Below are 16519 nucleotides of genomic sequence, written 5' to 3'. Positions count from 1 at the left end.
CTCCATAACCTCCTCAGACCTGAGAAACGTGTAGCGGCACAAGATCCGTTTTCATGGAGAATTGTACTCGGCAAGCGGTATTGCATTAACCAAAAAAACTGACGTGTGATGCCTGTAATATGGCGTACTATCACGTCTTTCTTGTTCAGTTATTGGCTCTAGCGTATGCAGCCGGCATAGCCATCGATATATGTTTCTGTTTGCTAAGAGACAACGGTAGCTGATGCGTTGATTCGGACACACGCGCCTTACAAAATCACGTTCTACGTGGACAAATTACCATCTTTAAAGTTCGTTTAGGTAAAAACAGTTCTGTTTCACTGTAAACATGGGTAAGGGGACCACATCGCAGATCATTGTATTGATTATTTGTCCTGGATGACAGCTCACAACCATGCTATTAGCCGGCGAGAGAAAGCACGTAGAGAAAGGACAGGCAGGTCAAGCAGACTGTGCATGTTGATATATTGGCATCCGACAAAGCAGCATCCGCTTTCTTAAAAATAAACTGTTCACAAGAAAAAGACGAACAAAGTATTAATATATCGTGGCGCACGCGTAAGGCTTCAAGATAGAGCTGCATTTTTTTATTCACGGGATGAAAAGTGAACCGTCAGTCGCCATGAGCTGAGGAGGATGTCAAATAAATAATAAAAAGCACTACGCGCAAAGCTGAGACACTCTTGTTTACGAAATACCTTTAACGGGCGAACGCTCTTGCAGGGTAGAAAATAGAGATCCGTCAACATTACACTCGCGGAACACAATCATTATACCTCAAGCTCTACATTCGTGCTCCAAGTGTTAACAAATCGACGAGTTCCAGTGCAATTGGAGACAACCTGAAGCATTTAACATAAGCATGCGTAAACAGTGAACGAATACATATGTCTAGGCCTTGCACTCCTTGAACTGGCTCTGTCAATGAGGCGAAGGTGTACGAAAGCAGATTCAGGCCCGTGAATAGGAAACCTAACAAATCGGCGATTGCAAGGCTAGGCTCTATGTCCTAATTTCTGGTGTACGGAATTACCGCGTCCGCAAAATGAAGTGGTGAAACAGCAATTCCCCGACAAAAACAAAAAGCGTTACGGCTTGGCCCAGCATGACCATGTAGAAAAGTGCTGCGGTATCTTCGGAGGAGAGCGAGTGCACTTGCGATGACGGTGGGCGCATGAGGTACCAGGAACGAGACTGCAGCTGCAGCCGCTTACGCTCCGTTAGTCCAGACTCGTGCATCCAGCGACATCTGTGAGCGAAAGAACAGGTCTTACTGTTTCATGTACACTGCTGCTATTAGTGCTTTGCATTTATTACATGGAAGGTTATATTTGTTGCAGAAGAAAGTCTGCGAGAGCAGCAAAAGCAATTGCATTCATTTACGCAGACACCCTTAAAAATCCGCATCGTGGTTTTTCTCTTTCTTTTTTTTTTCTGTGGGAGAAAGAGAGGGAAAGAGCACCAGAACGAAGCACGCCGCACGCATTGTGCCTTGCGGAAAAAAACGTTGCATGCGAGATACCGCTTTCTTGCTGCAAATACTACATCGGTAAAACCTGGCTGTGTCTCTATTACAGGCTGTGACCACCGCGCAGTAATTGAAGCGCAAGTAGCGGGAGAGAGGGTGGGAGGGAGAGGGACAATTGGCAGACTAGTGTCGCCGTTGCCTTTTCACTGCAGCCTTCTCTGCCATCATGCGTGTGCTACGTCAACGGCAAGACTAGGCAACCGTAGAAAATTTTTATCTCCTATAGCTATCAGCAACAAGCAATAGAAATGTGTGAGCGATCCATCAGTACAGCCGTGTCACAAAAAGAGCTGCCGTTCCCGAACCTAAGCTTAGCATACGTACAGTGGTAATCGTTTATTGCTGTTTTCGTTCTCTCTTATTTTTTTTTTACATGTGTTTCAATGTGTGACGATAGGACGTCCCACCAGGAAGAAAAGCTACTCGCCAGATTCAGCTACTCGCCAGATTCATGTTTTTGGTTTTAGGCGCGCTCGCTTACCCGCGAGCGACTGCTCAGTGGCGTTTAAGTGGATATGAATGCTTTTTATTTTGTACACTCATGACGTGGCGCCACCTCTCTCCATTGGCTGTTCCGTCACGTGCCCAATGACGCACGCACCAAGCACACTTTCAGTCGACCAGATCCGTGGAGCCTCCATCACGTCTAGAAAGCGTGCTCTTCTCGCACGCGGGAGGCCCGGGTTTCTTTTGTTTACAGGATCATCCCTGAAAAATTTGACGTCAATCCGGGTCTTCTTGACATGTTTTTACTCTTCGCGCTGTCGGCGATTTTTGCTGCTATCGCTCCGTGGTCACGCCCAGAACGCCGCGTTTTTCCGCAATGGGGCATTTAATGATTTCGCATTAAAATGTGAGTTTCCCTACCACCAGGTCAACGAAGACGATTTGCCGCCGCCGCTGCAACACCAGCAGTAAGTACGTAAATGGGACCCTCAGCGAAAACAGGGCGTGTGCTTGATGCGCCGAATGCATCCGATGAAAGCGCTACACGACTATAGCTTTGGAGTCTCACGCCACCGTCAACCAATTTGTAGTCGCGATAAATTCTAGGTAACCTACTACATTGTAATATGTTCGGTTCGCAACGTCGTTACATGTATTATATGACGTAACTAGGTCTCTTCTGTCTGAAAAGAACTCAAAATGCCCTTCATAATTTCCTTCATTCAGAAATAAGAAAACTTCAACATTCTTTTCGATATGTGAAGGTAGTTTCTGACGAATATTCCTATTCGAATAAATTCAGAAACTTTGCTTGCCAGCGGGTCGCCCCTTTGATGGCAGAAGAGGCAATTTCTTGTGTTGTGAGCCAGGCAAGATTTACAGTGAAGGAATTGACTACTGTGGCCCGGCATTCAGATCCCACGCAACTATTGTGATGACATTGCTTGGAAGACAAAGCTATAGACATCCGATATTACTTGTGTGGCATTATAAATTCTTTTAGTACAGGACAGTAGAACCATGGAAGTATAATACAAAAAAGGTCCCCATGTTACAAAGAGCTCCTGCCCTCCAAAGTTACCACGATGATTCTCTCCATTCAGGCATAACCTCAACTTTGCAGATGGCAGTTGTCCACAGACAATTTAGTTCCGGGGTCACCTATGTGCGCTTACGGTCCGACATTTAACTAGTTTTCTCCCTTCGGCTTGTCATGCGGCTTATCTAAACTTGTCCTTGTACGTTCACGTTTTTGCCTGTCCTGAGCTTTCAGGCCAAGGCTGTTCACTTCTTGGTGGCGCACGGCATGCTAACAGGAGGTCGTAAAAAAAATTTGCCTTGCATGCGATTTCATGGCCATGATGATTTTGTTGTGATTGCGTCATATGGTCACAGGCTTAACAAAAATAAATGCAGCTGCCCTCTAAAGCCTAAACAGGAAGAACACTCGGGCAGTAAGAAACACACTAGAGCTAATGCTTTTAAACTGTCCGAATGTGTATGTTGGCGTTATTCGGCGTTGCGGCAGCTCTGTCGGCCTCGAAAAATTAATGGCTTGAAAACTTCACCTTGTGTGAAATAGTTTCTTGACTCTGGGCTGAAGAGTGTTGCGCATGAGCATGCAGAACTGGGCAGATATGGTGTGCTGCTTCGAAGGGTAGATCAGGCCCTCCCCTGGCTTCTGCGGATATAGAGCAGCGATGTAGTTCTGCATGACGTTATCTTCCATGAAAATGATGGAGCGCTCAGCAATCATCTCGTCGAATATCTGACGCGTGAAGACGATTGAAGCTGGCAAGATTGATCGTCGTCGCCGTGCCATGGAAAGTATCTTCTGTAACTCCGGTTCAGGAGACACCTGTGCAAACCGTGAACCATACCGAACATACATTTTTTTTCAAATGTTACATACTTAAGAATCAGCCTATCTTATATACTCCGCAGCACACGGAAGGCTCTCCCAGCGATCCCCGATTACCCCTTATATAGCTACAAATACAGCTATGTTGATGCAAGGAAAGCAGGGACAACGCAGGTTATCGGGGGCTTAAAGCAACTCCCTGTAAAAAACATACGTCGACAACGCCGAAATATATATAAAGATGTGTGTTCCTAAACGTAAATAGCTGCTAAGACTTCAAGCCATACTGCAGGTTCAGTGTCAGCATTTACGTAAGTTCAAATCAGAAGAGAATACTCCAAAATTTATTCTGTAATAATGCGATACTAAGGCTTAGCCATGCCAACGTTTACGGCCACCTCTAAGCGAGTGTTCATTTTTCTTAAGTTTTCCTTTAATGCATGCTAGTCATGTCTATGTTAGTCGTGTCTTTTCCTATGCAGATGATTGTTCAGTTGAATTATGTGAGAAGTACAAGAACCAATATTCATTTGGAATACTTGTACGCCGCTCCTCGCACACACTCCGACAACCGTATGATGTTAAAATCTGCGACACTTTTGGTAATTAGCTGCTTCATCTCATCTCGTGGCTTGGCATGTTTGAAGCTGCATCATGGTTTGTACGACTAGAAGTGAGAGGATCCCACATTTTCAGTCTGAGCCACAGAGTAGTCGTAGATTAGGCTTTCCTGTCATCAGTTCAGCGCCTTAGAAAAATACAGAGTTTCGCATGGAGTCACACGTCTTAAACACTACCATATTGTAGAGCGCAGCTCTTAGTCGCCTGTTCTTTGGTTGATCGTCGGCGTCCCTCGGCTTAACCGCGCAGGGTCCTCGTGCCAGACACACGCGTTTGTCGTCGTCTTTACCGCATCTGCCTCTAATGGCGCTCACCATGCCAGCGTTTCCATACTGCCCCTCCCTCTGCGAAGGCGCTGACGGCACTGGTCCACTGCCAGTCGGAGTGGTGATTTCGTTATCCAATACTTTGCCCGAATATATCGCGAAATAAAACACGTATCGAGCTGCGCTCAAATTTCCCATAAGGGAATGTCATAGTCGCGGGATAGTTTTGGTTTTGAAAAACAGATTAAATTTTAAAATAAATATTTCTACACTGCGGAAGAAATTTGTGGTGAAGGCTAGGGTCACCTTGAACTGATGTTCGAATGTCGTTCCTCGTATGAGGATGGGCTTCAGGTGAGGTCTCTCTGCGATATCGCGGAAAGTCTCCAGTCGCTCGGTGGGCGTCTTGACGCTCATGCTGGCCTTCATGGTTCCTTGGAAAGAGTTCATCAGTACGAGTACCGCCAGCCACCACACGGCGAAGACCACACGGCCCATAGCGTCACGCACAGGACGTATTGTGCCTGCACAACCGCGTGCGAAACAAATGCTTACCGAAACAGCCTTCGCAACAACATACCGATCGAAAAAATCACACGAAAACAGGGAAAACAAGAAAAATATAATGCAACAATCAAACAAAAATATGATCTTTTTTTTCTATGCCACAGCACCACCATAAAGAGCTCTGAATGGCTGCCAGTAGTGTTATTATACACCCCGGTGCTTGTACTGGGAGCGGATATGGCTTATGCAAGCGTTTATAATTAAGGAACAAGTACTGTGTCCTGTGCCCAAGGCGCCTTTACAATCCCAGTATGCTTCGCCTCGTAACAACATAGCACTGCGGAAGCGAACTGAGTTAGGTCTACACTACCTAAACAGAAATGGCTTGGATTTAAATCTGACTTCCGCTATATTCCTAGGGCACAATGGCAATTACGATGCGACTGTGTCAAGAGGGAATTTCGTTCCGCGATCGTGCAGTTCTACGGTGAGTGTGAGCGTTCGCATACAATCAGGAGGAATATCCCGAATTCGTAAGTCTCCCCGACATATCAAGGAAATCGGTAGGTACGGGCATGTGCCGCTGTATTTGCGATACTCGTCATAAACCACTTCGACGGCAGTTTAGTTAGTGGGTATGTGCCACAAGGTATGTGCCGCTCTTCTATGACAAAAAAAAAATCATTAAAACTTCTTCGGGTCTAGGTGGAATCGAACCCACGTCTTATATATCAAGACACGCGCCACACGCGTGTTTCAAAGCGGCGCTGGTACATGGCGCAGCGTGTCCAGAGGGCAGCACGAAAGAAGAGCCCTACCACTCTACCCGCTTCATCTATTAAGACTTTCGGGGGTGGCAGTACGGTGTGTCGCTAAGTTGTTTCAGTACTAATCGCACTAACCTAAAATGACGGCACGTACAGTAACCCGAAAACGGGTTTGTTCCTTATCTAAACGAGCAAAACACAACATGGGTAAGCATAATCAACGAACAAAAAAATTACGGCAGAACTCACCTCGCGATGACTATCGATGGTAATACGATTAGCAGCCGAGCAATATAGCGACACATCGTGTTTCTGGTCATGTACACATTTGACAGCTTGATTTTCTGCCCTGTGACATTGTACTTTTTATCGCTTAACATGCCGTTCATGTATAACGTCTTTTCTTGTTCTTCGCTCCTGCTTGGGCCCGACTGTGACTTTCAGTATGTATGACTAAAAAAAAAAATGTTGCTGTTGCTTTTTTAGGAATACGAGGGCGGGAGGGGGGGGGGGGGGGTGAACCGCAGTCAAGAAAATGGCAATGTGCTTCACTAAAAGCCACCTTAGGCTTCGTTTGCAATTCGTATGGACAACTCTCGTTATATGCGAGGTGTACGTTTATTCTGGTCAACATCGCGTGCGTGACTCCACTGCATCCATATCTTACATAGGTGTATCTCCTTTGGTCGTGCTTTCAAAACAAAGGGAGTCATGCACCAAACTTCTCCTCGTCCTGTGTTCCTGCTGTAAGCCAACAAATCGCACTTTCCGCCTGTCATTTAGTGTTGGTCGAAGACAATTAGCTAGTAACTTCGTACTAAGCACCGAAGCTCGCTAAGAAAAACAATATTTTCTGGTATGCCGCCTGTAGGCAATATCCGTCAATAAGCTGGTGACATCGACATCAATAGTGCGATGGTCTCTGCAAGAATATGTTTTGTAGCTAGCCCATCTAACGAGGCCACTGATGTACATAAACTTTTCTCGAGAGCTTCGATTAAAGCCTCTGCGCATGTACTATTTGTGCCATTTCCTCGTCGTTGTTGATCAGTTTGCTCACTTGGATCACCCATACAATCCTGCGCTCTTTTGATTGTCAGGTTTGCGAGCGCAAGTCGACAGGCGACATCACGGGATTTACCGAATCATCTGCGGACACTCACAAGAGATGGACTCTCGTTGGCGCAGTCATTACCAAACGAAAACGCCGAAAATACCGAACGCTGAAGAGTTGCTTCACTGGTGTTTTCATACATATGCAAAAATGGAAGGCGCGGAAGCTTATCGCTTTCGTATGTGTTGCATAAATCATGCACTGAATTACCTGCAACATGACATTACTGGCCATGTGTATTGATTTAATCATATATTCATTCAGGCATTTCTAGTTAGAAGATGTCAAGAACACCTAGAAGCTAGGTATTTGTGAGATATCAATGTTCAAAGAAATGACAGCACTGCAATGAAGAGAAACGGGTGGGCCATACAATTATTTTGTATTAAGGCGCGAATTGACATACCCACGGATAAGATATATCTAAACGAATCCTGCTTGCTTTTTAACCACACGGAAAACCACGACTGCTAATTTCCTAGGATGATGCAAGCAGCGACGTTCGATCGTCAAGTGCGACCAACCAGAAAACTGAGCGTGCTCGCCGAGAAAAAGCAATTTTCCGTAAGTTGTGAGCAGTACACCAAAAATTATGGTAGCCTCACGAGACAGTGGATTTGCAATCAGCCCAATTTTTCGGCCACGGTAAGGTACAGCCCGAGTGAACATGAAACAAAAGTCACTCCTAAAAGAGAAACTTGCACAAAGAAGTACGTGTGGTTTGTTGGTTTGTGGTGTTAAATACGTGCCGTAACCGTGAAAAGGATGTACGGGCTGACATAAATATTGTATGGTAGTGATGCAAACACAAGAAAGTTGGTGTCTGGGAGCTGGGGCAGAATGTCCAGGTGAATCATTCATAACAAACAGAGGCTTCAAATTAAGCCTGACTTCTCTAGGAATAGTTCCTAAACAACGAGATATTTTGCCCAGGACGGCGCACTTATATTACTATTTATTTTGCATGTTTTTTGTTATAGTTGCTTTCTAAAGATTTCTCACCTTTATTATTTTCTGGTCTCTTCGGCGCCGGCAAAGTTGTGTGCAGTGCCCATCGATATTGATATCTTTTTAAGTGTCTGTCATTGTTTCACCGAGAAACACGCATGTAAATATATAATTAGAAGTTCGGAGCGGCTTAAATATAATTATAATGCTAATATAGTCCGCTGTTGGGGGGCTCCACGAGCCCCGTAGCAGCTGACTTGGGATTTCTGATATTTGAGCAATACGGCAAATCCTAATGAGCATATAATTGACGTTTTCCCGTGCAGCTTGAAAGCAGATTTTCGCTCCACTCCTGGCATTTTGTCTTCTTTGTAAGAGACTGACAAAGAAGCTTCAGCGCAAGTTAAGGACCACGCAAAGAGCGATGGAAGGAATAATGCTAGGCATAATTTTAAGAGACAGAAAGAGAGCGGTTCGGATCAGAGAGCAAACGGGTGTAGACGATATTGTAATTGACATGAAGAAAAAAAAATGGCGCTGAGCAGGTCATGTAATGCGCAGATTAGATAACCGTTGGACCATTATGTTGACGGAATGGGTACCAAGGTACCAAGAGAAGGGAAGCGCAGTAGAGGAAGGCAGAAGACTAGGTGGTGCGACGAAATTAGGAATTTTCGAGTGCTAGTTGGAATCGGTTGGCGTAGGAAAGTGGTAATTGGAGATCGCAGGGAGAGGCCTTCATCGTGCAGTGGACATAAAAGATGATGATGATGATGACGACGACGACGACGACGACGACGAATGCGGAATAAAATATCAGTCCCGCCTTTCCGTGCTAGCAGCGCACATAGTCACACTTTCTGTGTGTCGGAAAAGTTTGCATAAAGTAACAGATATTTTAGCTCACGAAAAGGGACGAAAGACGGTGGCAAGACGCGGGCACAGCGCTTGTGTTCTAGCGCTGTGTCCGCGTCTTGCCACCGTCTTTCGTACCTTTTCGTGCGCTTAAAAAACCTCCGTTATGGAATACCAACACGCCCTAACCTACGCTCTTTAAAGATGCGTAAAGTAGTTTGTATCCATTAAAAATTGTCACTCAGGTAAATCAAGTCCCCGTGAGGACAAGAAAACACCGCCACTGCAACACTCCATGTTGGCGTACTCCTACTGCTACACAAAATCCACACAACTTTTAGACTTGCCTAAGAAATTTTATTCTGAGAAACAGCGCAAGAAATATACAATCATTCCACTCTGTGAAGATGGAATGGCAGCGAAAGCTACGACAGTCAAAGCTCTCAAACGAAAACCAAAATGCTTCACCTCCACCGCGGGTCGCCTCGAAGATAGTGTAATGCCGGGCCGAACCCCGGTGGAGGTGAAGCAGGCGATAAGCACTCCCCATAGGTGGGCCCATCCCGAAGATTCCGACCGGCGCGTTGCAGGCTCCCAAGTGAACAGGGGTAGGTGCCATTGAGCTTGGACCCTTTATGCGCTATCCCCAGGATCAGCCCACGTGATTTTTTTTTCTCTTGAAGGACGCCGCAAAAACTAGGAACGGTCAGTCATATATATAAAGCTTGCACTGTAAATTTACACATGTAAGAGAAACAGGACGCGAGCATAAGCAACAAATGGGACGACGTGTGTGATCAAGCCCTGCGCATTAATGCATGGCAAAGATGTGAGCTTTTTAGTTGATAACAAGTAATACCTGTCGCTCCATTGTTATCTATTGAAAGTTTGATCCTGCATAAACAGCTATAATTATTTTAAGCTTTTGTAAAACTTCTCATGTCCTCCCACTGCAAAACTTCTACGCAAGGTACGAGTGCGCATTGAGTGTTTCATCTTTTAAGGTATTCTCCCAAATTAAACATTCAGTTGTGAGTCAGCTCTTGTGTCATGTGGTCTTCTTTTAGTCCTATTGTAGTATTGCAATACGTGACAACTCGCTCAGCTTAGCCTTCTTTTCAGCCTAGGAAAGTTCGCTTGAAAGTCTTCAAGTCTCGTGCGTCTAATCATCATCATCATCACCATCAGCATCATGATCATCATCATTAGCCTCGTTACGTCCACTGCAGGGCAGAGCCCTCTGCCATACTTCTCCAACTAACATGGTCATGTACTAATTGTGGACATGTTGTCCCTGCAAACTTCTTAATCTCATCCGCGCACCTAACCTTCTGCCGCCCCCTGCTACGCTTCCCTTCCCTTGGAATCGTGTCCGTAACCCTTAATGACCATCGGTTATCTTCCCTCCTCCTCACATGTCCTGCCCATTCCCATTTCTTTTTGTTGGTTTAAACTAAGATGTCATTAACTCGCGTTTCTTCCCTCACCCAATCTGCTCTTTTCTTATCCCTTAACATGACCCTCATCATTCTTCTTTCCATAGCTCGTTGCGTCGTCCTCAATTTCAGCAGAACCCTTTTCGTAAGCCTCCAGGTTTCTGCCCCGTAGGGGAGTACTGGTAAGACAGAGCTGTTATACACTTTCCTCTTGAGGGATAGTGGCAACCTGCTGTTCATGATTTGAGAATGCCTGCCAAACGCACCCCAGCCCATTCTTATTCTTCTGGTTATTTCAGTCTCATGATCCGGATCCGCGGTCACTACCTGCCCTAAGTAGATGTATTCCCTTACCACTTCGAGTGCCTCGCTACCTATAGTAAACTGCTGTTCTCTTCCGAGACTGTTAAGCATTACTTCAGTTTTCTGCAGATTAATTTTCAGACCCACCCTTCTGCTTTGCCTCTCCAGGTCAGTGAGCATGCATTGCAATTGGTCTCCTTGAGTTACTAAGCAAGGCAATATCATCAGCGAATCGCAAGTTGCTAAGGTATTCTCCATCAACTTTTAACCCCCAATTCTTCCCACTCCAGTTCTCTGAATACCTCCTGTAAACATGCTGTGAATAGCATTGGAGATATCGTATCTCCCTGTCTGACGGCTTTCTTTATTGGGATTTCGTTGCTTTTTTTGTGGAGGATTACCGTGGCTGTGGAACCACTGTAGATATCTTCCAGTATCTTTACATATGGCTCATCTACACCCTGATTCCGTAGTGCCTTCATGACTGCTGAGGTTTCGACTGAATCAAATGCGTTCTCATAATCAATGAAAGCTATATATAAGGGTTGGTTATATTCCCACATATCTCTATCACCTGATTGATTGTATGAATATGGTCCATTGTTGAGTTGCCTTTACGGAATCCTGCCTGGTCCTTTGGTTGACAGAAGTCTAAGATGGTCCAAATTCTATTTGCGATTACCTTAGTAAATACTTTGTAGGCAACGGACAGTAAGCTGATCGGTCTATAATTTTTCAAATCATTGGCGTCCCCTTTCTTATGGATTAAGATTACCTTGGCGTTCTTCCAAGAATCCCGTACACTCGAGGTCATGAGGCATTGCGTATACAGGGTGGCCAGTTTCTCTAGATCAATCTGCCCACCATCCTTCAACAAATCTGCTGTTACCTGCTCCTCCCCAGCTGCCTTCCCCCTTTGCATAGCTCCCAAGACTTCCTTTACTTCTTCCGGCGTTACTTCTGGGATTTCAAATTCCTCTATAGTATTCTCTCTTCCATTATCGTCGTTGGTGCCACTGGTACTGTATGAATGAATATAGAACTTCTGAGCCACTTGAGCTATCTCATCCATGTTAGTAATGATATTGCCGGCTGTGTCTCTTAACGCATATATCTGATTCTTGCCTATTCCTAGTTTCTTCTTCACTGCTTTTAGGCTTCCTCCGTTCCTGAGAGCATGGTAAATTTATTCATAGTATACTTCTTTATGTCAGCTGTCTTAAGCTTGTTGATTAACTTGGAAAGTTCTACCACTTCTATTCTAGCTGTAGGGTTAGAGGCTTTCATACATTGGCGTTTCCTGATCAGATCTTTCGTCTCCTGGGATAGCTTACTGGCATCCTGTCTAACGGAGTTACCACCGACTTCTTTTGCACACTCCTTAATGATGCCCATAACATTGTAACTCTACTAATAACTCTACCCTGCTATTCCTAGAGCTTATACCATATTCCCCCACTGACTTGTCTCCAGCCTCCTTCTTGCCTACCCTGGCATTGAAGTCGCCCATCAGTATAGTGTATCTTCTTTTACTTTACCCATCGCCGATTCCACGTCTTCATAGAAGCTTTCATAGTTTCGTGTGTGTAGGTACGCAAAACAATGACGGTAACCAACGGCGTATGGTTTACCGTCATGTGGCGTTCCTTAGAGTGTCTTTTATATTCTGCCTAATTACTTAATTTGGATGAATTATGCAATATTATACAAATGTGCAGTCACGTGATTTTATTTCATATATCGCAGGCTTTCTTTAACCGGCGAAAAAAAAGCCGCGCATCATGTACGTTGCCACAAAAAATTGGATCCGTCGTTTCTGAACCACCTCTAACACGCACCCAAACGCACTTCGCCCTACAGTGAATATTAAATATTTTGCACAATTCATCGTACTTAACTAAATAAACGGAATGCCAGAAATGCTTTACGGACTGTCTCATGATGGCACACCATATGCTGTTGGCTTCATTCAGCTGCTGCTAACCTCTTTCTTTTTAAATCATTGGCACAAGTTACATGAAACACCCTGTATTTTTTGATTACGCAGTACTCATTCTTGATTTAGAAACGTCCCTTACGTTAAAGCTAAACTTGCCGCAGAAGATCGGTTACTATGCCATTGCGCTGCTGAACACGACATCGCGGGCTCGACCCCTGTGATGTCAGCCGCATAGCCATGGGGGCCGAGTGCAAAACACGCGTGTGTTTGTGGATTTACTTGCCCGAAACGCGTGGAAGGCGCCAGTGCAGACAAAACGGGACTTATGTGCCCTGTGTAAGCGACGATGAAGGCGCGTTCGTGTGTGGGGCCGCAAGGAAAAGCCACATAATAACTGGATAACAAGAAATTTAGGTGAATTTCAAATGCGCTGTGGTTTTCGTTTTCATATCTAGTGTCTTGCACTTTGAGGGGGAGCTTTTCCATCAGAAGAAATGAGCTGTTTGCCCGCTTGTATGCGTCATGGGTGAAATATAACATTGCAGCATTATTGGTCAGTGCTTAATAATGATGGTTGCATTAATGATCAGTGCTTAATAAAATATAGCTCGCCTTCAAACATCATAATCCCAAGGATGTCGAAGAGGTTATCGACGATGATGTCACTGAAGCGAGCTCGACACCGCACCATTTCAATGATGGAGATAATGACGCTGACCAAGGGCCAACAGACCAGCAGGCCCAACCACACCTGCATATACACCAATTGCTTAAAACTGTGCAGGACCTTCGTCAGCTATGACGGACACAGAAGCAGATCTGGTGACAAATTCGCATTATTAAGATGAGAAATTAATGCTTTCGAGCACATGAAAAAATTTGTATGTTCTCACCTCGAGTTCAAAGCTCCTCAAGTATCCAAACACGCTGGTCAAGTACGCATTTGGCGTGCCGGCAAAGAAGCGTGGATTGGAGTAAGCATAGGCTGGTAGTGGGGTGCCTACCGTAAGGCGGTCGGCTGTCGGTATCACCGGGTGCACCGATATGTCTGACTCCTGCAACAGATTGCACAGGCAAGAGCAACAACCATCCTAGAGCCGCGGCATAAGGCGTACTTCAAACTTAACACGTTTATGATATAGAGCATCAGGAGAGCGTGAAAGCAAGTTCATCACGTTCCCGTTCTCACCGCAAGCCCTTGAGACAGGAAAAAGTGAAGGTAAAAATATGCCTCATGATTCAATAGTTGGCAATGCTTCTTTTCTCTAAAACGCACCTTAGAGTTGAAAGAATGTCAACATAATCATATTTCATAACAAAGAGACAACAGGATTGATGAACTATACTCCCTAAGCTTAAGTGCGAAATTCTAAAATGGGGCGATTTCGAATAGAAGCACTGGGAACACTTGACTTCAACAAACTGAGAAAGTACATTAGCTTTACAAAGTGATATTCAACAATGTTGCACATTTACGTCCTAAAGTCGCGTAATGAGACGTCTGCAGAATACAACCAATCCTCTTATGTACAATTCAGAGGTTTATGCGAAGGCGTTCAATTCTTCACACACGCGAAAAGGCATAAAGACGTCGCAGTTGGAGTGGTTCACAATGTTATTGTCTCAATTAATGATGCGTGACCACGTCTTCTGGAAGTGCTACTGTGCTACATAGCGATTGTTCTAATGCACGAGACGGAAATAGCATACTTTGGCTCAACGTTCGTTAAAGGGACACTAAAGCAAAACAACAAATCAGTTTATACTAATAATGCATTGTTTAACAACACTGCAGGCAGTCATTTCAAAATAATAGTTTGATTATTGGATAAGAAAGTGAAGGTCCAAGTATGAGTATTTGAATTTCGCGCCGAAACCTCGAATCCGGTACGTCAGTGTGACGTCAGGGATTCCAAAGCATGTTTTCGCATTTGGGCCGCGTTGGCTGAGTAAAGGTTCCCGAAACTTGCCATGTTGAATATTTGGTTCCTTTAGAACACAATGCAGTCAATCTGTACCTTTATATAGTTGAGTAGGCCCTATAAGATGCCATCAAAATTAATGACGTCAGAGCCACCAGGCGCGGGAGCTTCAAGGAGGCGTCGCCACCGGTCTTTCGTTCTTGCGCTTTTTCTGGCTTACCAAGCGCCTTATCGTAGTAAGAGTGGTGTTTTTGGTGTCCTAAAGAGGTAATTTACTGATGCAGAAGAAATCATTTTTTCTCTTTAGTGTCCCTTTAACCTGTAATTTGGAGAAAAGCAACACGGTAATTGACAGCCTTCAAAGACCATGAATATACATAAGGGGGCCTCTAAGTAACAAGCGTACAGATCATAAGAAGCCAAGAAACAAAGCTAGACCATTAATGCCGAACCACGCCCTTTTTCACTGTACGTATTACGCCTTGTGCCTGTTTGCCAGGCTACAGGTGGATGGATGGATCCGTCGCAAGATTGCGGTTCGCGTCGGCGACCATCGTAAACACACACGATCAATCACGCAGGCGCGCGTGCGATGGTTCCGTTAGGCTCTCTACGCGTGGCATCATGTCTCGCCTGGTCGGCTTGTGGCGCGGCGCAAGGAGGACGCACTGCAAAAAAGAAAATTTTAACAAATAAAAGTTGATAAGTAGGCACTCACTTTGGGAAGGGTCTCCTTCATGATAGCGTAAGTTGCTAAAGTGATGGCGCCTTTTCATTCCACCGAATGTTATGTGCCAAAAGTCGCGCTAGTTGCACTAATGTGCGCCGCTGTCACTGCAGCGCACATTACCTTAAGATTATACGCTTCGCAGTGGGCTGTTGGCTCTCTCAATGTTTCTCCAGCGTCACTAATACCAGTTCCAGGGTCGTCGTCATTTACGAATTCATTCGAAAACTGAATTGCGGCGCCTTCAATGTGAAGGTTGCCAACATAGGCGAAATTTTCAGATTGCGACAATATTATAAAAAAAGTAATGCAGATCCCACGCACTCTGGGAATTGGTGTAAGCGAAGCTTTCGGTGTTGTTTGCTTTTATTGACGATAATTAGGCGAATATTTAATTTCTTCAACGTTTTGTCCTACACAAGAGTGGTGAGTGGACGTTAAACGTTAGCTTGCGTGCACCACTGCTGTTTGTCTGCGTAGTACACAAAACACAAAGGCAGAGACGTTTGCTTGAGGCATTGTTCTGCACCATATTTCATAACCTCTAAGAGGGCTGAGCATTGTCACTGCCTCACCTGGCACAGCGCATCGTGGCAGCACCATTACACTTGAATCGCATTATGGGGATGTACGCGCGAAAACCACAATCGGATTATGAGGCAGGCCGTAGTGGCGCACTCCGGATTAATTTTGGCACCGTGGTGTTCTTTAAAGTGTCCCTAAATCAAAGTGCATGAGCGTTTTTTGTTTCGCCACCGTCCAAATGTGGCTGCCTCGGTCGAATCCGCGAACTCGAGCAATATCCGTAAAGCTATCGCGACGGGCACAGAAGTGTTGATTTGACGTGCGACCACTTCCGCGGTGTCACCTAGACCTTGCGGTGCGCTTTAATTAATGCCGCTCAGCTTCAGCACGCCCTGCGTAAGTTGTCCGCTAAACATATTTGCATTGTTTTGTTTTTCAGAAATAGGAGAAACGCACCGCACCGTACCTTGAACTTAAGTTTATCCAGCGTTCCCTTGCCTTCTCACGTCACCTTTTCCTTATCTCTCTCACCTGTCCCCTTGGATTTGTAAGTGAACAGAGAGCGAAAAGTGGCAAGGCTGTTATTGACTCGGTTTGCGACCGCATCGGTTCTACCCATTCCCTGCCCCCTCTCCCCCTCCTCTCTTCCATTCTGCCTAGCTTCACCCTGGACTTGCATGTTGTTGGAAAGGTAAGCGCGAGCAGGGGCTCACGGATGATTATAACTGTCAGGAGGATAAAGTGGCGACGACC

General features: G+C 45.2%; 1 protein-coding gene across 1 annotated transcript; it reads right to left on the bottom strand.

Annotated features, from left to right (window-relative positions):
- Nucleotides 1-891: 891 nt before the first annotated feature.
- LOC126532454 (glutamate receptor U1-like) lies at nucleotides 892-15253 on the bottom strand. Its single transcript, XM_072287689.1, has 7 exons — nucleotides 15233-15253; nucleotides 13486-13647; nucleotides 13205-13343; nucleotides 5030-5247; nucleotides 3544-3833; nucleotides 1093-1249; nucleotides 892-918 (listed from the first exon to the last, which is right to left on the bottom strand). Exons 1-7 carry the CDS (start codon nucleotides 15251-15253, stop codon nucleotides 892-894), a joined length of 1014 nt encoding a protein of 337 aa, XP_072143790.1.
- Nucleotides 15254-16519: the final 1266 nt, after the last annotated feature.

This window comes from Dermacentor andersoni, chromosome 4 (genome assembly GCF_023375885.2).
Source record: "Dermacentor andersoni chromosome 4, qqDerAnde1_hic_scaffold, whole genome shotgun sequence".
Classification (NCBI taxonomy): Eukaryota; Metazoa; Arthropoda; class Arachnida; order Ixodida; family Ixodidae; genus Dermacentor; species Dermacentor andersoni.
The sequence above is the reverse complement of the archived record's forward strand: the minus strand, read 5'-3'. Positions and strand labels throughout refer to the sequence as shown.

Coding starts and splice junctions, on each gene's coding strand:
- LOC126532454 (XM_072287689.1), bottom strand. CDS start 15,253: ATGAAGGAGACCCTTCCCAAA. Junction 13,648..15,232: donor TGAAGGAGACCCTTCCCAAA/GTGAGTGCCTAC, acceptor AATCTGTTGCAG/GAGTCAGACATATCGGTGCA. Junction 5,248..13,204: donor TGGGATTATGATGTTTGAAG/GCGAGCTATATT, acceptor GCGGTTGTGCAG/GCACAATACGTCCTGTGCGT.